This window comes from Apis florea, unplaced genomic scaffold (genome assembly GCF_048593485.1).
Source record: "Apis florea isolate Af1SG1 unplaced genomic scaffold, ASM4859348v1 contig_2272_pilon, whole genome shotgun sequence".
Classification (NCBI taxonomy): domain Eukaryota; kingdom Metazoa; phylum Arthropoda; class Insecta; order Hymenoptera; family Apidae; genus Apis; species Apis florea.
Genome location: NW_028256549.1, coordinates 7,340,888 through 7,367,574, shown reverse-complemented (window position 1 = coordinate 7,367,574; position 26,687 = coordinate 7,340,888). Strand labels below are relative to the sequence as shown.

The following is a 26,687-nucleotide window of genomic DNA, read 5'->3' as shown; positions in this document are numbered from 1 at the left end:
TTTACAAAATGAAAATAAACAATAAATAATAAAATAATGTAGTGGTGAACCACTATGAAGAAAACTCATAATACACGTGTGAACACAACACAGTATTCATGTCACACGGGTAAGCATCGTTTTGTATGAAAAAAATAGTCATAAAGGAAAAAAAGATTGTCACTTTAGATTAGTCTGCTGTCAATATAACTAGAATTATAATTTTGAATGTAATATGTATCATATTGATTATTGCCTAGATAAGGAAACCGTACCGATAAAGTTAGCGCACGATTATATCAGACTTTAGGTATAATAATAAATGATGTCCACGGGACATTTTCATTTTTGAAGATTTACGTCAATTTTATTTAGTACATGTACGTATGTAAATCTAATACGCCTGAACATCAATAATCTTTATTCAAACAAAATAATTTTTATATATTTTTGATATCAAAAATTTTATTTATTCATTAATTTTTGTAATGTTCAGATACCTTTTTTCAAATTATTAGATATATATTTATATTTTTGATATTAAACTTCTATAAATTTTATAATGAATATTTCCTATATATAGTTACAAATAATTAAAAAATTTAGTTGACAATTTAGCAAAAAGATTAGTAAAAAGTCAGAAAATTTATGAAAATTAAAGTTTAAAATTTGTAGATAGAAATGCACATGCGCAAACATTTCGATGAAAGACGTTACTCTAGACATTAGTCTTGCACGGAAAGTGAATTTAGTTACACCCGTGCCACAGTCAAATAAACATGGCGTCATAGAGATCATTGAGTTGTGTTTAGTGATTAAATGTTTGAGATTTGTGTAATATAACAATTTTCTAGTTTTCATCTCATCTTACGATCGCATCGACATATTCCTAAGAATGTTATCCAACTACAACTAAAATTTCATTGAAAATTCTACATCAAAGGTAAGTCATCTGACAAGATACATATCTTCTAATATAAAATTGCTATATTTTATATAGTCAATAGTAGATAATAGGAAAGTAATAACTACATCAATTTTAAATCAATATTGTTATAAGCAAGTAAAAATCATATTTTTAGTTTATTAATTATTATATTGTGATAGAATATAATTGTTTATGATACAGTATGGAAGTTATTTCATGCGGCATTTAGTTTAATATCATAACTAAATAACGGAACTTCTCAAAAGATTTTTTATTTAAATTAATAAAATTTGCATAAAAATAAAATTATCCTTATTTTTTTTTTTATACATGTATAAAAATTTAAGTTCAACTGCGATGACCTATTAAATAATTGGAATTAAATATAAAATATGAACAATATTCACATTTAAAAACAATAAATTTTTTTTTATTGCTGTAATTGCTATAATAACATGAAATTAAAAATTTTCATTATTAAAATTATTGCATTATTATATTCTTTTAAAATATAATTTAAAATTTCAAACATGAACATGTATACTAAGATAATCATGTAATTTGTTTTAAATATATAATAAAATAAAAAAATAAATACATAAGAACTACTAGTTTAATCATAAATTCATTGATATCAATAAAAGTAAACTTAAAAAAGACTATAAATATTTCTCTGTGAATTTATTATAATATTTTAATAGATACATGTTATACATTTATTTTTTATATTTATCTCAATACAAATATAAATTTACTTATTAATTTAATTTTCAGGAATTTTAAATACATCTAATATAATCATACAATATCGTACTATTACTTTTATACGGATAAAAGTTAAATTAATTTTACTTAAAATTATATTCTAATTACATCTTGTCATTATGATGAAAAAAATCTTTTTTTTTTTTTTCTACAATTTCCATTATACCTATCATATCTATCTAAAATTTGAATTTAAAAAAAAATGTAACAATTTTATTTAAATATACATCCTCGATTAATCGTTATTATTTAATTTTGTTCATAATGAACAGAAATGAATAGAGATTTTAAATAATCAAATAATTATAAAACTTAACACTTGATAATAAAAATCATGCTATATTTTCAAATACATTAAAATACAATACAATATGTTAAAATACATATTCAAAAAATTAATTAAAGCAACATTCTATTCTTTTTTAGATCGGATTCATGCTTATTTATATACTTTTATATACTTGTAACATTAAAATAAAAATGGAAGAGTAGGGATAGATCAGTGTACGAACGGATAAACAAGGTTAGTACCCGAATCGAACGGTTGCACGTGAAAAGTATTATCGTGTAAAGTGTGTTTATTCTTATACATACGACACCAGAGCTTCAGTGTCACGAAATAAACGATTTCCACCAAAGAAAGGAAACTAAAACCCATGCAGAGTCCCAATAAGCCACCTGTACTGGCTGTATATAAACATATAAATACATGTATAATTGAGATTTTTGAGTTTTTCATTTTTAACTATTTTATAATTATAAATTATATTTTTTGTAAAAATGATTTCAACATTTTAAAATTTTAAACTATTATTGATATATGCTTTATAATTGTTGCTCTTGTATTATATATATATATATTTATTTATTTATGTAAATGTAATTTTTAAATGTTTAAGTAAAGTACTTGAATTAATTTGTCTAAAATATTTTTGTTATATATTTATCTTTATAAAATACTATTGAAGATAAAATGAAGCAAAATTTATAATCTATACCTCTTATAACATATTTATTAATAAACTTATATTTTTCTATGAAATATTTGAAAAATAAGTTTGTAATAAATTTATAAAGTCTATCAAATCAATATTTGAATTTATGGCAAAAGATTCATATATCTATATATAAATTAAGGGAGGATTAGATAGGAAAATGAAAGAATAAATAAGCTCTCTATTGACTGATGTTAAAATCATACTTAATTGGAAATTTCATTAATGTAAATCATAATATAATAAAAAAATTTACTTACATAGAAATTCTGTGAAACCAATAAATTCATTCTTTATATATTTAGTGAATTGAGAGTCGACGAAGTATAGGTGAACCACCGCCATGTTTTTACTAATAAAAAAAAACCAATTCAATTAATTATTAATATACGATTAATAATTATTATCATTCATTCTATATATATTGTATATATATAAATGATTAAATGATAATTGTTAAATTAAAGTAAAAAATAGGATTACGCGAAATATTCTTTGCTTTTCTTTATGTAGATATCAGGAATTATAAGTTCGGACATCAATTTGCTCTGTGAGATTTCTACATTATAACCAATTTCAAAGCATCCTGGATAACAGTTGCAACTTGGTCTATGAAAAATAATATAACTTCAATTTTTATGTGACAAAATTTTTTGTTAAAAAGTATATTAGTTAACAACTTACATTTCAGAAATGTTTGTAGAATTTAGGCTGAAATCCTCATCGTAAAGTTTAATTTCCATTATTTTTCGAGCTTTCGTTGCACAAATATCATCTTTTTTTTCACAGATAGGTGTATTGGAGGATTCTAGGAACAAATAGCAAATCTGATATTTAAAATCTTAATTTATAGAATTAACAAATTCTATTTTGATTCTTAGAAGATGAAAAATTATATAATTTGAAGGAATGTACATATGTACTATACTAACATACAAAAAAACAATAATATTATTAATATATATTTTTATAAAGAAAAGTTTAAAAATTACTAGGCATGTAATATTGAACGCATTGACAGATTTTCTGCGTAAAATTTGCTTCACATTCAAGTACGCAATTCTTCTGCGTATAGGTTCTATAATAACGTAGTTTTCTCTCAAACGTAAAGAAACACTTCCTCTTTCTCAAAGGAATAGAAATTATTGACGGATTAGCGGTCATTATCCGAGGTGTTATGATCACCCTGGTCTCCTCACCCGGAGTTACAGTGAATGCAAATTCAGCAATTTTCGGTGTCTCGACTGGATTATGCAATAACATCTGTAAAAATATATTTCAGTTTTTCTTTAACAATTTTATTTTAATTATACATAATGATCGATTTAATATTTTATAAATATCACATAAACTTTATTTTTATATTTTTTAAAAATTAAATTGAATTTAATTATTAATTAGGTATTATAATAAAAATACATATACGCAAATTGAATAAGTTGAAAAATCCCTTCATTGATTTTAATAACTTTAAAATATATTATTAAGGATATTATTTTAAAAAATGTTTTCCTCTACAAATATTTAGCAATATATTATTATAAATAATAGCATTTTCATCTAATTTATATCCATTATAAAAAACTTTTGAATATGAATAATCTTAAAGAAATATTTATATTTTTTAAATTTATTTTATATAAATTTTATGAAAAACTTCATGTCATGATAATGTATTTTCTATAAATATTGTAAATGAATTATTATTACATTAAAATTTATTATATATAATTTTCATGTGTGATTATTATTATATACAAAATATATTGAAATATCCTTTACGACTTCGTTCTTAATTGTATGTTTATTTTTAAGTTCTATACTTTTATGTAAATATTACAAGTATTTAGAATAATAGACTTTCTTGTATTGTATGTAACATAACATAGTCAAAACATAACATAGTCAGTCTCAAATATAAGAAGAATATTTTTGCATATAAATTAATAAATAAAATCAATTATCCTATACGTTTAGAGAAAAATTGTCAGAAAGATGTTTTTAACACATTTAAAAATCAGTAAAGTCAATGAAAAAATAACAACAAATTCAACAAATTCATTTGAAGATGGATATCTATTTCTAAAATTTTAAATTAATTTTAATTAAGATTTTGAATTGTACGTTTTTGTTCTAATTATTGGATATATAATTAGTAATATTATCAATTATCTGTAATGTAATCCAGTTAATTTCATAATCTGAAATCCAGTACCTTGAAACCAACACTGGTAGTAGATGAACAATAATATTCATCGATGTCTACATCGAGAACCAAAGTCAGACCATACAATTGTCCAGCGTTATAGGGCCTCCATGGTATAGAATCTGACGATACATTTACATCGTATCCGGTTTCAGGATTCCAATCGATGCTGTTAAATGGGAACGTCATGTTGAGGTCGGACCAATCTCGTCTGACGACAAAATTGAATTTATTAAAAACTTTAAGGATTATTTAAAATATCTTTATAATGAATAATGAAGATTTTAAAATATAATAAATAAAATGATAGAAGATAAAGATAAATGATTGATTAAAATGAATATGTAAAAAAGGAAATTATTAAAAATGATAAAAAAAATTGCTTATCTTTGATATGAAAGTTATTTTTAAAATTTACATACGGATTATAAAACAGATATTTCCTATGGACTGAATTGAAATTACAACATAATCCTTCATCAGTCAAAGTAGGATTAAATATTTTTTCGCAATCGGTAATATTTCCATGCCATTTGCACAAATGCAACATCTCTGAACAGGATTGTGTCACCTATCGAAAATATTTTGAATATCATTTTCTATAGTAATTGCTAAATTTACTTGAATTTTTATTTAATACGCTATATACATTGATCATAAAATGCAGAATATTGTTCCAAGTTATCGCACTCTCATCGAAGTCGAAAATCATCGAACTATTTTCAAATTTGCACATATCCTCCAATAATAATTTCTTTCGTGTACTATTTCTATAATAGAAACAATTTGTTATATATCTTTCATTATTTTAAAGCTTTACTACTTTAGTAAAAAATTAATAAAAAATATTAAAAATTTTATTAATTATTTAAGAAAAATTTACCCAGAATTTATACGAATTGCCTCATCTTTTTTCGCATTATTCATATTGCAAATGGTAACCGAAGGGAACGGAAATTCGTGCAATAGCACTGGTTCTGGACTAAGAGCGATGATAATGGGCGATGATCCCCATTTTTGATATAAGTACCAAATATAATAAGCGGCAGTTAAAACTGCTAGAGTAAACGAAATTATCCAGAAAATTCTGTAAAAGAGAAAATCATTCAGCTATTGTAAAAAGTTTTAATATTAATCATAATGTTAATTATATCAAATATAAAAAAATTAATTTTGAAAGATAAAACATGTAATGGAAATTTTTATTTGAAACGAAATATCTACAAGTAAAAATATTACACGATTATATAAATAAATTTTGAGTCTAAAATAAATATAGAATAAAGAAAGATTCGAAAGATTCTAATATTTGATCAATTATATTATTATATATAAAAATTTTTGATGAAATTGAAATAATTGATTCAAAATAAAAATTACCTCTCACCAATTGTCGAGTTTGAATCTCCAATATAACGCAAACCATGAAGAGTACTATTCATACAATATTGTTTCACAGCAGCTCTAATGTTTCTTGAGTATTGCTTTTCAATTTTACTAAATTTAAAAAATATATTTAAATATTTTTAGTTATCTATGATATGGAAAAGATCATTGTGATCATTACAATCATTGTGATATTATAATCTATTATTACTTTGTATTTTTATCATCATCGTGATCGTAATGCTGCGTCATAGGACTTTCCTTTCTGGAGAACGCGTTCTTGTTATACCGTGATCTTAACGTCGTATCCTTCGATCGATACATAATCTTGCAAACATTTAAATTGAATTATATATATATAAAAAAAAGAGATGTATAAAAAATTTCAAGCAAAAAAAAAAAATTAAGCAATTATTCATTTAAGTATCTATATTAAGTATCCCAATATTTATTTTATATGAAAAAAAAATAAGTCGAGGACATGGAATAAAATTTTTCATTTGAAATTTTATTTTCAAAAAGAAAAAAAGCAAATTTGAAATCTTTTTAAATTTAATTTTGTTTTTTTTTTTTCAATTGCATACGAATAAATTATATAAATTGAAAAAATGTAGTAAATAAAATAAAAAGTATAGAATAAAATTTTGTCATTCTAAGTTCATATTTTTGAAAAAATTAAAATTTATATATATAGTTAAAAAAGTAATCATCATTATTCGATCTTTTTTGAAAGATAGTGTTTGAATGTAAAAATCTTATTGTATATTTTTAGTTTATTCTTATATAAAATAATAATCTAATCTTTTCTTATGTGCCACACAATTATTCATTCACATATAATCGAGAATTACCGAAATTCAATTGCAATTTAAAATTTGATTTTCTGAAAAAGCTAAATGAAAAAATTTCATTAATTTTTCTTTGATTTATTTTATATTTATTTCATATAGAATTATTCATTTGATTATACTATCTATATTGAAATATTTTTATAATAGAATCTTATTATTATATTATTTTAATTTAATCACTTTGACTAAATTTTTAATATAAAAAAATTATATTATTAACACATTAACATTATAATATTATAATTATTATAAAAATATATATTAACTTTATAATAATGAGGATAATGTCGAAAAACATAAGATTTGAATTAATTTTTCTTAATTAATAATTTCGTTAAATATCATTACCTTAAAAGAGGTTGGTCGAACTTTAAAATTCTCTTCAGTAGCGTATCCTTCCAATCTTAAAGATTGCTGATATGGATTCTGTAGATGTACAGTGTTGATAGAATAGGGTATATTAGGATTGTGATTTCTTATATAATTCAATGTTGCTTTATCAGTGGTTTTATAAATGGTTTCGATTGATTTTATCTTGTCCTCGTCCTGTGACTTCAAATAACCTCGATAAATTTTAATAGACATTGCATCGATTTCCTTAATCGTTTAGTTGTTGTTCATAATGTTTCATTATCACAAAATATCGATTATATATTTCTGGTTAATTTTTCTGAAAATTTATTTAAAATTTTTTTTAATTCATTTTCGTACTAATTTTATTGACTTATTGACTTTTCACAGTATTAAAGTTTGTTAAAAAACATAAAATCTTTTTTTTTCTTTTTAGATAATATCTCTTTCATAAAAAATTTGTATATAGAATACTGTATTTTGTACAAAACAAGATTGTAATACAAAAAAAATATAAAAAATTTAATATAACTATAATAATTACAAAAAATTATAAAATTTTTTTCTGGAAAAAATGTTTAAATCCATAGCTCTTTAAAATTAAGTTTCATATGAGAAAAAACTTTTTTTTTTAATTAGTTTAATATCCATTTAATTAATTTAGTATTAAATATATTACTTTAATAATAAATTATATAAACTTACATTATTTTTACATTACAATTTCATAAAATTTCATAAAAAATACGAAAAATCAAGTTAAATAATAATACTTTAAAAAATTTATCAACGATATGATGACATGCTTTGTAATGTTATTAATATTTATTTAAAACAAAAAAATTTTAATTTTATTTTGCAGACAAAAAATAAAATTTCCACTTTTATAAATTTATTATACAAGAGAATGATCCTGTTTGCAACTACCAAGTACACAATACTAAAACCCAATTTCGTGGTGGCGACCTTTTCGTCCTGTCATATGATGTTTTCGTTCAATTAAACCGAATGAAAGTGTGTCAACCTTGCGAAGAATAGTATGCAATGTGTTGATTCTTCTAAGCATCGAAGGAAGGATGTCTATCAACCGACTGAAGACAGATACCAGTATGGACATCCTTTTAACTCGCTTGGACAGGATCCTCACGTGTCAATGGTTATCTGTTGTCTTTAGTTACACATCAACGTGATGACACAGATAATTTTAAACGACTATTTTATCATACTCTATAGAAGATCTTTTCCGTTTGGTCGAAGAATGAAAGAAGATAGAGTTCGTGGAAATCCGATTTTTATCCTTTCCCTTTTAAATTTTGAGAATTTATTTATTAATTTCTTTTTTTTTCTTTTAATTTTTTTCTAGAATAAATATAATTTTTACAACATATAAAATATAATATTTACGATATTAATAATAATATAATATTAATATTATATAATATTATATAATAAACAATTAATTATTAATTATTATACTATTTATTTATTCTAATTTTCTTAATGCGAATGCAGGATTAAAATAAAAGATGTTACAAGAGATATTAAATGAGGAATATATTTATGGTATTTAATTGGAAATCATAAAAAAATTCGTTTAAATTTTATATTTAAATCATGGTATTTTTAAAATTTTCATTTTTTACTTTAAAAATGTAAATGTGTATACAAAATGTATAAAAATTTCAGTTTTAAAAAATTAAAAAATTAATTGGATTTAAGATTAGAAATTAATATTAGAAATATATTGATATTAAAATTATATTAATTTTATTATTATTAATTTAAATTAAATAATAATTTTATTCATGAATTGGAAATATTCAAAGAAAATTGAAATTAATTAAATTCGTCATTTAACTTTAATTAAATATTAAACATAATATATTTCATAAAATTTTAATTTTAAAAATTTGTCGAGAAAAATTATAGTAATAAATAAATAAATAAAATAATTCAAAAAATAAATAACTAAAAAACAAATAAAGAAAATAAATAATAAGATCTATTCTAGCTTAATAAATTATTCTAAATGAAATTATTTTTGAAATTTTACATAATAAATGAAGTAAAACAAAATTATTCGTAGAATATAAAATTGCAATTGATCTAGGCGTATGATTTTCAAATAAGATAAAAGAAGGAAATTTCACGAACTATCGTAAAGAATAATTATTTTTTATATCGATTGTATATAACACAAATATTTCATTACCAACGTAATGAAGAAAAAATGTTATCAATATTAAACAACAACAGGATCATTCATTATTATATATAATTTGTAGCTTCAGGTATAAGAAAGAAATGAGATAAGAAGAAATTGTTTATTTTTTGATAATATTTAATGTAAATCATTAATTAAAAATTCAATCAATATCATTATTTATTTATTTATTTTTATTATATTAAAATTATACTATTATATTATACGAAGAAAAAAAGAAAAAAAAATAATAGCAACATTATTATATATACTATTTAAATCTTTTAAGAATTTCTATTATTAATATTTCATGTACATAAGATATCTTATAATTTAAAATTTTATTGTCACATGATTTGAAGTTTAAAATTTCAATATATTTATTTATTTTGGAAGATATTTTTTTCTTTGATTAAGGATCGCGTTTAAAATTAAAAGTTATAATTTATAACTTTTTACATAAATTCTCTAAAAAGTCATCTTATTGAAAATTAATTTTATTTAAAGAAATACCACATAAAGGAATTTACATTCAAACTAATTTCTTTACTGGAACATTGTTATAATAATCGTGTTTTCTTGTAATCATTCAACACAATCGTGTTGCATAGTTGAAAAATGTATGTACAGTAATTATCAACATGATTGAAGTCCTGTTATTGATTATAAACGTGCAAATGTTTGCAAAACTGGCAAACTCGTTATTAAGCAACATTTATTCGCGTTATCGCGCAAATATTAGCTTCGACATTCAAACATAAAAACAGACATTATGAAATTTTTATGATACATGTAAAACCTAATGTACAGAATATGTTATTCAATATGAGTGGCGTATTTGAAATTACATTGACACTAGTGGCTCGATAATGGGTCATCATTGTTTATATTACATATTTCTAAAACGTTAAAAACGTTAAAAACGTTATAAGAGATGACAGTGATTGCGAAGGGCAATTTTTCAAATTGCATATGATTCTATCTAATTAATGATACATTTGCAATTATTACATACCTATTATTCCATTATTGAATATTATTCCAATATTGAATATAATATACTATGAATAACATATGATGATAAAATTTAAATGATTAAGCTATATTAATTACAAAATGAAATGGATAAAAATAAAAATAAAAATTATGTCATCGCAATCATTGATAACATTTTATATCAATATTGGATAAAAATAGTTTATTTTATTTAAGTTATAGAAATGTCGAAGAAAAATAGAAAACGGAAGTTAGACGGAGATGACCAGTCAATCGTTGACTGGGAACAAGAGAATATTTTCCCAGAAGAAATAAAGAATGAAATGGAAACTATGTGGGAGGTATATATTTTTGTTATATGATATTTAATTTAATTATTATATAATTATTATATTCTTAATTAATATTTATATATTTATTTTCTATTTATTAATATTTATTATTATATACGATATATGTAATTATTGTTATATATATTTTAATTAAATATTAACATTTAAACTTTTTTTGTTTTTAGATTCCACAAATATTTCATTTTCTTCATTTGGCAAAAGAAGCTTTAAACATACCCCATTTGTCTATGTATGAAATGGAACGAATGCTTTTAATGCCAAGAGCTTCTAAACAATTAGCAAATATAATGACATCCTTGTTAAGGTAAAATAATATATAATTGCATTAAAATTATATTATTAATATAATTTTATTATTAACATTAATATTATATTATGTTATTAATATATAAATAATATATAAATTCAAATGTTCATAAAAGAAAAAAATATTCCAAATTATTCGATTAAATCTAAATTATATTTAAATTATAGCTATTCAATATGATTAAATAAATAAAAGTAAATTAAATAAAATAATATAATAATGATACATAAGACATAAGCAAAATAAATTAATATTTTATATATCATAAATATTTCTATAAATTAATTATTTTCAAATTAATAAAATTTTTAATTTTAGTTCTCCTATGACAAAAGCAAAATTGAGAAAAATACCACCGATGCCGTACGAATTCTGGACAAATATTCTTGCTTACAAGATGAAAAGTTGGTTCAAAATTTATGAAGCTAAACATCAAAACGCAGTAAAAGTAAGCATTTATAATTTTTATATAATAAAAATATATAATAATAACGATGTTCCTCTAATATTATTAGAGTTACTATAGAGTTATTATTATCAGTTACTATTATGTTACTATTATCAATATTATCGAATTATTGTAGTATGTATTATTTCAAATATATATATAAATTGATTTTATATATAATAGCATTTTGTATTACAATGATTAGAAATATAGTGAAAGATTTTTAGGTTTTAGAAACTATCGGTGTAGAACCGGAATTTTGGAATGTTTTTCCCGATGCTCCTCTATTGAATGGAAAAGATTTTGAAGAGCTAACTTTCAAACAAAAAGTTTGGCTTTTGAAAACAGTCTGTGATACAGTTATGGTATGAAAAAAATAAAATGCACAATATAATGCTTAATATTCTTAGTGAAAAATGAATTTTAAAAATTTAAAAATTTTCTTTTTTTATTTCTATGTAAAATAAATTTATATATTGTAATTTCATTTTATAAATTTTATAATCTAAGTATTAGTAATATCTTTATTTGTTTAATGTCGGAATTTAATTTGATTAATAATTTTGTTTATTATTGCTATAAAATACAACTTTTAGCATACTAGAAAAACTGTGCAAGAGGAAATAGCCAAGCAACCATGGGAAAACCAGTTTGAAACCGTTCTAGGTACTGATCGTTATGGAGCAAGATATATTTATTTTCCTCAGTTTCTTAAAAGTGATTTAAGAATTTATAGACATTGTCTTGATAATAAAATTCTGTCCACAGTAAAGGTATATAATTGCTAATAATTTTTGCTTATTTTTTTTATTAATTTATTTTCTTATTAATAGTTTCTTATTAACAAAAGATTAATTCTATTTCAGCCAATCAAACCTAAATTAAAAACAGAATTAGAAAACAAAACACTAGATGAAAATGATTCTGTGAAAAAGAAAACCAAATATAGAAGAAGAAAATCGCGATGGAGTAATGGATTACCTCCGAAATCAAAGAAAAAAATAAGTAAATGTGATGACAAACTTGTAAATGATTGCAAGTGCACTAGTGACAGTGCAATAGGTTCTTTGATAAATGAGGATACGAATTTTAGTAGTACAAGCACTTGTAGTAATAATAATAATAGCAATAATAATAATAATTACAATGATAATAATAGTAATAATAATAATAATATCAACTTAGATATTATCAATGTCGAAAGATTAAGAAGTTCGTCGAAGTGTTCGAAAGATGCATCCCAAAAAACATGTTGTAAAAGCACAAAATCAAGTGGTTATGATACAAGCAATTCTAATCATGTCATTTCTGGTAAGAGATTATCTCAAAAAATGTTTAAAGGATTTTCTGATAGTAGTAATAACATTAAATGTGATATAGAAATAATCAACGGAATTTTATCCAATCTAAAATCGGAAACTAACGAAGAGAAAGTAACAAAGGACAATGATATATCTTTAACTCATGCTTCGAAAAATAAATTAAAATTAAATCCGACAAAACAACAGTATTTAGATTCAATGGATCTACAAATAAACAAAGATAATTCTGTCGATAGAACAATTGATAATTTATCTACTTCAAAAACGGATGATGAAAAATTGAATGAAATTATTAGCGCAGAAAATTTAAAATTAAATGATAAAAGTTCAAATGATATTCATAATGTAAGAAAAAGGCATCAAATATCGATTACATCAAAATCTGATGATGAAAAATTAAATGAATCAAGAACTCATACTAGTCAAGAAGATAATGCTAACTTTTCTGAAAAGAAAACAGGAAGTAGAGTTCTTAGACAAAATGGAAAATTTAAAGAACAGAAATCAGATAATGAATCAGATCAAACAAATAAAACAAATGAAATAGAATCATTTGATGATAAAGATCTTTCTTTAAGCGAATTGAGAAGCATGCTACAGAAAGAAGCAATGGAAGATGATTTTTCTTTCGATGAGAATAGCGAGAATAGCAAATATAATCTTAGGAAATTGAATAATAAGAAAACAAATGATTCGAAACAGGAAACAGATGATTTTAATGTGATGCTTTTAGAACTTAGCACTTCAAAATTTCAACTTGTAGCTGATAGTCTTAGTTCATTGAGAGATCTTATTTCTTCTTTCTCACAAAAAAGTAATAATCCAAGTACTGATACAGATACTGATGTATGTAATCATTTTTTACTTAAAATTTCTATTTATAATCTTTTTTTAATCATTTTCAATCATTTACATATTATTTTAGGCTGAACTTATGCCTCCCTGTGAAGTAAAATTAGTTAAAAGAATGACAGAATTACTAACTTCTTTGGAAGAAATGGAACCAGCTTTGCGAGATTCAATGAAAAGAGCAAGAGGAAAACTTCAAAAAGAATGGACTAATTTTAAAGAAGGGTATATTTATTTTGTATACAATATATTGCATAATATAATTCATTCATTCATCACATCTCATTAAATTTAATCTGGGAAACAATAATAATTTTAAAAGAGAAAAATAAAATGTATATATTTGATAAATACATTCTTAAAATTTCCTTTATTTAATATTCCCAGATTAAAAATTTATCTTACCTGAAACCTCTTGAACTTGCTACAATTTGTACATGATCTGTAAAGTGGAACTTATCCACATTTTTTCAGTAATATTGTTTTCTTTATCAATTGTGTATAACAGATAAGTTGCTGTATGTTGTAGCAGTGCGGAGGATCAGGACTCATCTGGGGAGGGTGTCGGCTCTAATTGGTGGGTTCTTGGATCGCAGGGCTGTCAATTGCCAACTTCAGGAGACGCAACGTTACAAGCGTTACCGCAACTTACCGTATCCTCAGCTGGCTCCCAAAACATCTCCAATAAAAACGACGAAGAAATCATTAAATGTACAGAACACAGTAAGAATGTCGAACAAGAATGTAAAGAACCTCAAGATGAGAATTCACAAAACGAAACACAAAGAGAACAATCTGAAAGAGATGAAAATAATGCTCAAGAAAACACAGGAATTGAAGGAGAAACAAAAGAAGATTCAAGTGAAGAAGGTAGAAATGTTAATGAAATAGTTTAATATCATAAAATATTGCATAATTCAAATTTTTTTTAATAAAAAAAATCAAAAAATTATGTAATAATAATGTTCATATAATATATATTATGTATGTGATGTTAATGGTATATTTACATCTTCTAATGATTTATGTAATGTTAAATCTATTCCCCCTATTATATGATGGTTTATAAAATTTTTTCAATATAGATAATTCAATATAGATAATCAAATTTTTTTTGTTATAAAAATAGAACATCAAACACGAAGAGTCTTACGAGCCCGAGGCGTTTCCTCATACACAGAACAGTTTTATTCAGACGACGATATGGAGGAGAACGAGCTGGAGGAATGGACCGATTTTGAGGCCGTGTACGCGGCTCCCAGCGCACAGACCAGTGCATCCACTCCACACTTTAGTCCGAAAGTCAGATATGCTGACGATAGGACAAACGAGGAGGAGGACTCAGACCAAGATTGGATTCTACCAAGCTCTCGCAAAAGGAAAAATAAACGTCCGTGTGAGTATATAAAATATAATATATACTTACAATATAAAATCATTATAATTATTTTGTTTTTAAAATTTAAAAAATTATCAATAATTGATGAATAATATATAAGTAATAATATATAAGTATAAAAATTATAATCGTTTTTTAAAAGTATTTTTATTCATATGAATAATTAACATTAAAAAAGATTAAAGATATAAAATTAAGGAATAAAATCATGAATACAAATTATATTTTTAGCTGCCAATCGAAGATTAAAATCCTTTCAACATAAACTACAAAATATCAAAGTTGATGCTCTTCAAGATGCAGCAGAATCAAAAATAACTTCCTCCTCTAATACTAAAATTAACAATGAAAAAGAACGTCCTAAAATCAAAGAAATCCAAATATGTAAACCAAAGAAGTCGATCAATTCAGAGCCTTCTGATAATAATATAGAAGAGAACCAAAAGGCTATGGTAGAAAATAATCCTAAAGAAATAGTGCCTTCTACAGAAATAAATTGCAAAGTAGAAAATGTTGTAAGCGTGCATTCGGAGCTGGACATTAAAGATGAAGGTCCGATCTATGATTCTGTACCAAATCAAATCGATAATAATTATGCTACAAATTTTAATTCTAATTATGTGATGCTTAAGGCTGATCATAATCCAATGAATTATTATGTAATGCAACCAAATTCCACAACTGTTGTTTCACAAAATGCAATCGTACAATCTGGACCAGTAGTCTCAAGTATCATACCACCAATTCAGCAGGGGTATTACGTACAAGGAGCGCAAAATTATATTATTCAGAATCCACAATCGAATTTCGTTCCTTCGCAACCATTTCAACCTCAAGGGCCGCAAATGATAACACCACAACAATTTGTCGGTCATCCTGGTTATGTACCTTATATGGTATCTACAACTCAACCTGAATATGCAACTACCGAGTCACAAATTATTTCTCAAAATATACCTCAAAGTCCCTCGTTTCCAGTTCACCCTAATCCTGTTCCATTGACTAGACCTTTACAAAATAGATATTCTATACCGAGACAAAACTATCCGCATCCTAATGGAGCGGTTATAAGAAGTAGTATGCCCATAAGAGGAAATATCTCACGGTCTAATAACTCTAGGGTCACGAAAAACATTCAACAACAACGTAATACTGCTAGAATGCAGAAACCAAAGAAACCACAAACATCTTCAGAAAACACTGGTCAAAAGACTACTTCTTTGATCGTTCTTAGCGATAGTGATGATGAAATTGAAATGATTATTACAGAAAAAACGAGTTCCGAGCCTGATGGGGAAAAGGAAAAAACAAAAATATCTAGAAGAAATACGATGCAGGCTAAGCAGAAACCACTGGTTACATCAGATGTAACAATTAAGCAAACAAAAAGTGCAATCCCTCCGCAAATAATTCAACGTATGAATCAAGGAGGAATTTCTATAACACCTGTTAAACCTACACCACCAGTTCAAAATACTAATACACAATTAGTGGTGGTTGTGAATGAAACTGGAAGCCATTATGCCTTAGCACTGCCGAATGGAAGTAAACTGATTCTCACACCCGAACAAGTTGCACAGATTCGAGCATCAAATGGTGGAAAACTCATCTTATAAAAAAAATTATTTTGATTTTAAACGAGGAATTTTTTTTTTTAATGAATAGAATATATTCAAATAATACATTTTGATCTCTGATTTACTTATAATATACTTTTGACATTGATGTTCCTACAGTATATAACAGAGATCTGTACAATATTTCTTGGATTCTATTGGATTCTATTTGTACGTAAATATTAAAAACGAATATATTAAGATAACGAAAACTCTTTCAAATATCACATCATTATTTCGGTGGATGGATTTATTCCTGAAATATTTCACTTTATGCTTAAAAATTTGCGCATGAATAATTTTATGAACTTTATCTATTTAAGAAATGAAAATTTATAACACGTATTATACTTGCACGTTTGAATATATTTAATATATTTTAATAATGTTTTGAATATTTCTTTTCATTTATAATGTTAGAAAGATACTTGAAACCTGTGATGTCTATATCGATTTTTGTATATTTTTGTTACATGTTGAAGCAATATTTGTATTAAATTATACGAATCTATTGGATATTCTAACGAGATATTAATTTTTGTCAAATTTAAAGAAAATTTAAAATATTATAATTTGTAAAAATCATTTTATAAGGTAAGAATATTATATTTTGCATATTTTATAAAAATATAAAATATTATACTGTTTTATATCTACAAGTTATAAATTTTTAATTTTCGATTTTGCAATTATGTATGTTGTAAAGAATTATTAATTGCAAAATAAATTGTGGAGGGATATTTTCTATATTGTCCAACTTCGAATGAGATATCATAAATATATGTATATTATTATTGAACATCGTACGCATTTTTTAGTCGATAATATAATATGTAAATAATACATATTTATAGATGAATAGAATAATTTATAAAACTTATATTTAAATTACAAAAAACTTTGGTGTAAAACAATCATTATTCTATAAATTTTAGTATCTAAAACTTTTTGTAATATGGCTTATTAAAAACCAATGATATATAAAATATATGAAATTAAAAATCTAGTAAATATTATAAAAATTATTAAAAATATATACAATTCATTTGCAATTAATAAATAATTAAAATAATTATATTGTTTAAATTGTTAAAGCAAATAAATGCAAGTGAATTTTATATATATATATATATATTATTTTTAGTTTTAAATTTTTGTTATATCTCACTATGTATTTATTAGTTATTAATTTACCAACAGTTCTTGATGTGAACAAAATGTCATTATGTTATTCTGTTTATTATGCAATACATAAATTAATAATATTTTATGTACAAATTATATATTTATTATGTAATAAGAAGAAAATTTAATGAGATTTTTATTGATGAGACTAATTTCTTATTTTTATCCAAAATAATGAATTCTTTCCAAATATTCAAAATAAATACTTTTAATTTAACAAATATCAGGTAAAAAAGATTTATTTTTTTCAGAAGTTAATTATATTTAAACAAAAATATTATTTTATTTGCTAGAAAAAATTAATTATTAAATCATTAAATATTAAATTATATATTTTATAACTTATTCTAAAATTTCGAACTTTAAAAAATAAATGAAAAATATAAAACAAAAAAGAATTTTAATAACAAACTTGTTTTTCATTTTATGTTTTATTTTATGTACATATAATAATTTACAAATGAAAATAGTATTTATTGCTATATATCATTTTCTAGCTTTATGAGCTGATACATTTATGTTACAAATATGCTATATTACAAAAATGTGCTAAAAAGCTTTGTACATTTTACAATGAATAGGAACGTTAAGCATTTTAATAACAAGCTTGCTTCTTTTAAAATATGAATCACAAAATAACTTATTTACAAATGTCACTATTAAATATCATATTAAATATCAAAACTGAAAAATTAAATTACCAATAAATTAAGAAAATAATTAAAGTAGTTAAAATCTGAAAAAAATATTAAATTAATCATAAAAAATTTGTCAATTATATTATAAAAAAAAATTATAAATTTACGAATAATTTTTCTTATCAATCATTATTTTTAATTTGAGTCTTCTTCTTATAGATATCTTTATCAAAAGCAAGGAATCTTGATAAACGTGAACCATTATATGGTGTTTCACTTCCTGGTGGATGTAATCGCATCTAAAACAAACAAAAAATATTTACAAAACATATACATAAGAAAAAGATAGAAATTTTTTAAATTAATAATATAATTTATTTTCTTCTTTTTTTTAATTTGCTCAAACATCATGAAATAAGTATTACCTACCAAAATGTATATGATGCTAAAATGCAGTCTTCAGGTTCATTTCATTCAAAATTGATGAAGTTTAAAAATTAACACTTTTAATTAATAATTTCAGTTAACAACAAATTATATTTTTTATATATAAATATTTTATCATTTTTTAAAATTAAAAAAAATTTTAAGGCAAAGAAAATGTTTTATAAACTAATATAAAAATAAATTTCTTTTTATGTGATTAAACAACGAAATGATTTTAAATTTCGAATATAATTAAATCTTATTTAACATTTATCATAAAATATTTAGCATTTTATCTATGCACAAATGAATCAAACGAAAGAACAAAATAAAATAATGCAAGTTAATGTGCAATCGGTTATTGGGTATCGGTTATCATACAATCATCAAAGCTTATTTGGAAATGTAATGATCAATTTGCCCAACTCCAATTATTTGTTAGTTTTATTAATGTTATTATTTAAAAAAATATTATAAATTCCGATCACCAAGCTCGGAAACTACAAAATAGCACCGGTAAAATCTTAATTTTAATATAAAAAAAAAAAGAGGAAATATTAAATATTTCATGTCACAGTGAAAACTTAAAAAAAAAAATTAGAAAATCAATTTTCTAAAAACATTCAATATTGTTACATGCTAATAACGTTTTAAATGTTTACATTAATGATTTAATTAATTGTTTAATTTGTAATAATTAATTAACTGTTTTATAAAACTTATGTCTATTAATAAACTAATTGGCAGTTTGAATTTAGGAATCAAAAATGTTTTGTAATTATGGGACTGGAGATTGCAAGCTTGAGCATTAGTGGAGGACCCGGCATGATCATTTGCAAAATTGCACGCGTTGTTCGATCGTGTAGCATCAATTTCTCATCTATTTCTCGACGAAGTCATCCATGGTGCTCTCATCTCCTTCCGCTTTGTTTCTGAATCGCTTCTGTAAGAAAACAAAACCGACACCAGTCGCGTTACACGTGATGAATATGGTGTTATATTGATGATAATCGGATGATGCGTGCATCACTAATAAAACTTAGCTTAGCTTATTTTTTTCACGGTGATTTTCTGAGATTCAATTGGAATTTATATTTTAATTAAAGCTATATTATTAAGCTATTGATCCAACATATTAATATCTTTCATTTCTCTTTCTTATTAAATTATATCATTTCCTGTATTATTATACGTATTTGAAGATAACTTTTTCTTCTACTGTTTGAACAACATTTAAATAAATTCATGTAATAGAATTTTCTAATACATAAATATTATAATAATTAATTATCTAATTCAAAGAAACATTAAATCAACAATGTAATCTTAATATCTAAAATTTAATTTTGATCATATTTAAATATTTTTTAGAAAAAGTTCGAATTTGACATATACGATTGTAAATATTCATTTTTATTTTCATTCTTACTTTTTTTAATTCCCAATTAAATCTCATTATAAGAAAGTTTAATCGCGTTAACGTGGAACGCGTGAAATGCAGCTGAAGCGCATAAGCTCCTTCTTAATAATTTAATTAAAACATTGTTTTTCCGTCTTATTTGTCTGATCTATCCCCTGAATAAACCTCATTCATTATCCATACGCATTCGAAAATTTCCCAATGTTCGACCGCTTTTGGTTGAGAAATTTCGAAGTCTATGACCTCATCGATGACTCACCATGATTCTGTACTTCTCTTTACACGCATATTCGGTTTCGTCTACATCGTTATAACAATCGCTCTTGTAATCTGGTGGGATCGGTTTTCCCTCAAATTGACAAAGTCTTGACAATGGTTTCGCGGTCACGAGCATTTTCTCAAAGCCAGTCGGTTTCTGTTGCGGACAGTAGAATACGTCTGGAGTATTTTTGTCGAAAACAATACTTTTCCGCATCATGTCACCAGCTTCTGTTGTCACAAGAAGTACCTGATGAAAGTAATTTTTCGATTATCATAATTATTTTTAATTAGTAAATTTTGTAAAATCGCAAGTAATCATGGAGTTTTTCATATATTTTATAAATAAAAATGATATTTTTTTTTTCTATGAATTTTCACTTGTTAATAATTTTGAAAATTTAATAAAATTTTTAAAAACTTTAATAAGAGAACTTTTGAACGATGACACTGAAGTCTCTTTTTAACTTACTTTTTAAACATTTTCGATTAAATATTTCTATTTTACTTTATAAATGTCAAATCAAAATATTTTCTCTTTTAAAAACTTGATACTCGATTTATCTTGTCATTTAACATGACATTCTTTTTTTTACATCATTAACTTTACTTTCCATTTGTGAAAGGATTGATATTCTTCAAGTAATATGAATTTTACGCAAGAGAGCAAAGTATGCAATTTGTGTACAATTTCTTTCAGATTTTAAATAGAGCTATGCCAAGAGGAGAAAAAAGAAGAAAAAATAACGCGGGAAAGTTGGAAGAAAATTCAAACGTTAAATTACAAAGATGAATTTTCGTTCTCACAACGATTTCTCCGGTTTATTAATTCGCTAGGAACAAATTAGAATGCTACGTGAACACTTTTGAGGAAGTATGAAAAGCAGGAAGCATAAGAAAGCATAAGTTAAGATACTTACGGCAAACAGAACTAACACACTGCATACATATGTGATCCCTAAAAAAAAAAGAAAAAAACGAATATATTACTGTTTGGAGAATGTAAAGAATATATTTTGAATAAAATAAATCGAAAAAATTTTTTAATAAGAATAATTATTATAAAGTTGAGTATCAAATTAAGATGACGAGTTTTGTACAATTATATATATAATATTTTTATGCAAAAAATTATACACATTAAAAAAAATTCATATAAAAAGGAATTAAATATAAAGTGTTTTACTATTAAAATAAAACTGCTCAAACTGCTTAAAATATATTATCACCGAAATATCAAATTCTATAGAAAATTTTTATATTCATTATTAATTTAATTATTATTATATATTATAAATAAATTAAAGTTCATTTCTTTCAAAATTAATGAAGAAATAAATCATATAAAGTTAAACATATGTTAGTATCTAAATATTTTTGTGACTGACTGTATATGTACAATACTTGAAGAAAAGGAAGATAAAAAGATGAAATATACAATTCTTGGAGAAAAAAATTTGAAAAAATATACATTTACATTAAATTTATAATATATATATATATATAATATAATAATAATAATACATAATATATATGTAATAATATAATATATATCATAAATGCAAATTTTTATTATATAATAAAAATACAAAGTAAATAATATAAATATAGTGAGACATCTTAAAAAAATCAATTTTAGAAGCGAAAACAAACATAAATGTTAATGTTGATTGAGGCTTGTTTATTGAGTTATAAATAATTTAAGTTAATTTAAATAATACAATTAAATGAAGTAAAATAGAGATAGAATTCTATCTCTACTAGAATTCTATTTTATTTAATGCAAACTTCAATTTATTAAATAAACTTCAACCCACATTTTTACATATAAACAAATATATTTTGTGTTTGTTTTAACTTCTACAATCGATATTAAGTAACTCATAAATATATTTTTATACTCTATATATTCATATATATATAATGAAACGTATACAAATTTTTTATGAAATGAAAAAAATAAAATGAAATGAAATTTAATCTCGTTTTTATTAAAGAAATATTATTAAAACAAAACAAAAAAGTTTAATTCTGAATTAACTTACACAAGACACTTTTCAAATAATAGAAAAACAAATGAAAAGTTATATAAAATTCAAATAATTATCGAGAATCATTTGATAATCATTTCGAAATTCAATGCCATTTATAAATTGTGAGAATTATCTCGATGTAGACATTAATTTCATAAAGAGAAAAACTTGCTAAATGATTTTTAATCAAAATAATATACGAGAGTATTTCTAGATATATTATATAGCAATCTAAAAGTAGTGTATATTTAAAAAAATTATTACTGAAAATTATAATTTTTATGACTCTATACTTATACTTATGGCATAATGTCTATAAATAATTTATACAATACAAATATGAATACAAATGAAATTTTTAAATTAAAAGAAAAAAATAAGAATCTACGATATAAGGATGAACAAACAACTTTTCAACGAATTGAAAGCAATAAAATTAAAGAAATAATTTGAAGCAGAAAAAATAATTTTAATCCAGATTTGAAAATCAAATATGAAAGAATAATTTCAATTTTTCATTCGGCTTAACTCTCAATGAAACAGATCAAACAACTAAAATTATTATTACCAAACTCTCATATACAATAAATATATCAAAAGAATAGATCACCATTATTTATTGCATTATTCAATAATGTAGAAAATTAAAATTGATATATTATTTTCAAATTAAAAATAAATAGAAAAAAAATAAAATACAAACAAAATTTTTTAAAAATATAGCTCATCATTAATTGGATTCGTTAATTTAAATTTGTACAAAATGAAAATACGATAAATATCAAAGAAGTATATTTTAACAATAAATCGAAACATTTCAAATTGATAATCTTCTAAAACTTTCTGTAGATTTATAAAAATACAAATTAGTTAAAATAGAAAAACAAATCAAAACATTCTTTCAAAGTTTGCCACTGTCCACAAGAAACACAGTGAATTTCAATATATTTGTAAATTTTGAAAGATAAAAATATAAAAGAAATTATTTTAAATTTATTATAGCATTATTAATGAATATATATTATTTATATATATTATTTTGTAAAAAAATTGTTTTTTTCTTCTATAATATTATTAGATTGAAATTATTGATGATAGTGAAATAATATGAATAAAAAATGTTATCATTAAATGTTATCATTACAATTCAACTTCATATATGTGAAATACGTACATGCAATGTATTAAGTAAACGTAAACTATAAAAACTAAGCCGCTAAGAAAAAAGTCAATGCCGTTAGTTTACACAATACACAATTCCTCTTTTCAATCAACTTTATTTACAGTGTCGTTATTCAACTTCATTAAAATTATTGATTGAACTATTTCAAAAATATATATATAAAGTCAATATTACTAATAATTCAATTAAAAAATGTTTATACAAAATAAGTTTTATATTAATATTTTCAAACTATATATCATAATAAAAATGTTTATTCATCAAAATTTACAAATCAACTAAAAATTGTAATTTATTTAATAAATTTTTATTTGAAAAATCAGAAAAGATAAATAAGTTATTAATATAAAAATAAAAAATAAAATGAAAGAGAATCGAATAAGAGATAAATATAAAAAGAAGAAAAGAGAACTAGTTATATATACATATGTAAAATCGGAATTATCTACTCAAATATTTTTCAAATATTTTTAAAAGAAAAAATAGATAAAACATTTTATTTCATAAGACAAATATCTTTGAACAAGAAAATTAATATTTATAACGAGCATATGGTAATAAAGTCAAGGGGAATTATTACAATTCCCTTGAATTGATCTTCATTTTGAATTTATTTAACTATATGTGTCGAGTGGGAGGATACAAATTATTTTTATCCGTCAGATCTACTATTGATCTTAAACAGCGTTCAAGCGCGTCTTCTGCAAGGACAACGAGGTCGGTTCCGCGTGTTACGATCTTATTCCTATTTCAGGATACCGATCTCGTTAAATCGATACCCTTCTGACATTTCGTTGATACAACATAAAACTCGAGAATATAAAATAATAATTAATTAAATATCAATTTCTCATTAATTCATTAATAATTTTTAATTTCATTATTACCCCATATACAAAATATATATATAAAGTAAATCTTATATAATATCTCTCTTATATAATAAAGTATAAATTATATAAATCAATCAAATCAAATATTGAAACATTTAAAAGTAATATTATATTTAATTTTTAGATATTATATTGCAAATATGAACAGAATTAATAATATAACAAAAATAAAAATATATAGATATAATGATTATTTGATAATTAATTAATTAAAAACAAAAAAAAAATTAAATTAAAGTTGAAACAGCTGATTCTCAATTTCTGATCATCATGTTCTCATTCCTTTCGAGGTCAACATTAAAATGTAAAAGTACAAACATTACGAAAGTGATTGTTGATTCATCAAAAAGTGTAAGCAATCATTATGAATACAACTTAATTATTTCTGAGAAAGATAAAACGATGTAGGAAAAAATTATTTATAATTTTCAAAATATTTTAACGTGACATTTTCTTTATGACATTCGTCTATGACATTTAAAAGGTATAGTTCGTTCATTGCAATACAGTAAAATTAGTGTTATATCGTTCTTTCATTTCACAGGATCATATAGAATAGAAAGTATTTATTTTTAACTGACTTTTCATTTTTTAAAATATTGAAATATTAATAATATTTAATAATAAATATTAAAATATTTTGAAAAAAATATCTTTTTTCTCATAATTACTTTTAAAAATAATTATAATAATTATTTATTAATGAAAAATATTATTAATGAATTTATTAAAATTTAAATGTCATGTCAAACCTTTTAAATAGCAAATATCATACTAATCAATTATACAAGTAATTCTTTAATTATTTTAAATCTATTTGTATAATTATAGATATTTATAATTTTAACTTTTTCATTATTATTATTATTTAGAAAACTAAAAACTATTTCTTACGCAATTAAAAAAAAACTATATGATATTTAATATTGAAATTAGCATTATCAAATAAATTTGATAATAATTAAATTTAATAATGATATCCAAAATATGCAATACTATTGTTATATTAGCAAAATAGTATAAATAAAATATCTAATATAAATAATATAGTTATGTGCATACCTAAAAAAAGACGCAAGACATTATGCGTGGGTTTCATCTTTTATTCTCCGTTTTCGCTGCCGAAACAAATCTCGATACGTTTTAGCATTTCAACATCGAATGCAATAAAAATATAAATTTGTCTATATCTATCATATTAGCATAAATAAAATTGAAACTTACCCATGCTGGTAAATGTACTTTGCACGGGCAAAAACACCTGTTGAACCACGCGAGACAACGTCTCTTCGTTGACTGAGATTGCGGCGGATTTGCGCTCCCCGCAGGCTCAGAAAGTGTGTGCCGTTATGTTGTACAGAATATATCAAAAGTATCAAAGTAACAATATTCCAATCTTATAAAATTAACTCAATTTTTTAATTGAATATAATAAATATAATAAAAAGAATAAGATATTTTGAATGAAATATATCCAGAAAAGACTTATCGTGAGATAAATAATATTTATTATTTATATATATAAATAATATAAATAATATATTTTATATTTATATATATAAAATTATATATATGATATATAATTATATTTATTATATATATTCAAAATGTAAAAATCAATGATAAATAAAATATTTGTTGATAAGTTTTATTGATAGAATTAATTTCGTAGAAAATATAGATACATTATATAATAT

General features: G+C 22.8%; 3 protein-coding genes across 13 annotated transcripts; 1 reads left to right on the top strand and 2 right to left on the bottom strand.

Annotated features, from left to right (window-relative positions):
* The first annotated feature begins 714 nt into the window (after positions 1-714).
* LOC100865956 (uncharacterized) lies at positions 715-18,276 on the top strand. Of its 10 annotated transcripts, XM_086902785.1 has the most exons (14): positions 715-922; positions 8,324-8,568; positions 10,877-11,001; positions 11,178-11,317; positions 11,639-11,768; positions 11,996-12,133; positions 12,365-12,541; positions 12,635-12,773; positions 12,954-13,079; positions 13,149-13,936; positions 14,016-14,164; positions 14,469-14,809; positions 15,069-15,335; positions 15,570-18,276. In XM_086902785.1, the coding sequence occupies exons 2-14, from the start codon at positions 8,538-8,540 to the stop codon at positions 16,952-16,954; spliced, it is 3,936 nt and encodes a 1,311-aa protein (XP_086758911.1). In that variant the 5' UTR covers positions 715-922; positions 8,324-8,537; the 3' UTR covers positions 16,955-18,276. The 10 variants fall into 10 exon arrangements, with proteins under 10 accessions (XP_086758911.1, XP_012345385.2, XP_031773967.2 ...); XM_012489931.3 differs by having other exon boundaries at positions 12,635-13,079; XM_086902786.1 differs by lacking the exon at positions 8,324-8,568 and having other exon boundaries at positions 730-922; positions 14,472-14,809.
* On the bottom strand, positions 1,992-8,328 carry LOC100865834 (pickpocket protein 28). The gene is made up of 12 exons (XM_012489932.3): positions 7,459-8,328; positions 6,471-6,586; positions 6,254-6,370; positions 5,757-5,960; positions 5,523-5,643; positions 5,296-5,444; positions 4,883-5,084; positions 3,660-3,930; positions 3,352-3,475; positions 3,151-3,276; positions 2,928-3,019; positions 1,992-2,359 (listed from the first exon to the last, which is right to left on the bottom strand). The coding sequence occupies exons 1-12, from the start codon at positions 7,693-7,695 to the stop codon at positions 2,172-2,174; spliced, it is 1,947 nt and encodes a 648-aa protein (XP_012345386.1). The 5' UTR covers positions 7,696-8,328; the 3' UTR covers positions 1,992-2,171.
* Positions 18,277-18,551: 275 nt separating the features above from the next.
* LOC116413868 (uncharacterized) lies at positions 18,552-26,344 on the bottom strand. 2 transcript variants are annotated; one of them, XM_031918007.2, is made up of 4 exons: positions 26,215-26,333; positions 21,802-21,839; positions 20,883-21,131; positions 18,552-19,076 (listed from the first exon to the last, which is right to left on the bottom strand). In XM_031918007.2, exons 1-4 carry the CDS (start codon positions 26,216-26,218, stop codon positions 18,960-18,962), a joined length of 408 nt encoding a protein of 135 aa, XP_031773867.1. In that variant the 5' UTR covers positions 26,219-26,333; the 3' UTR covers positions 18,552-18,959. The 2 variants fall into 2 exon arrangements, with proteins under 2 accessions (XP_031773867.1, XP_031773868.1); XM_031918008.2 differs by lacking the exon at positions 18,552-19,076 and adding an exon at positions 19,295-20,146 and having other exon boundaries at positions 26,215-26,344.
* Positions 26,345-26,687: the final 343 nt, after the last annotated feature.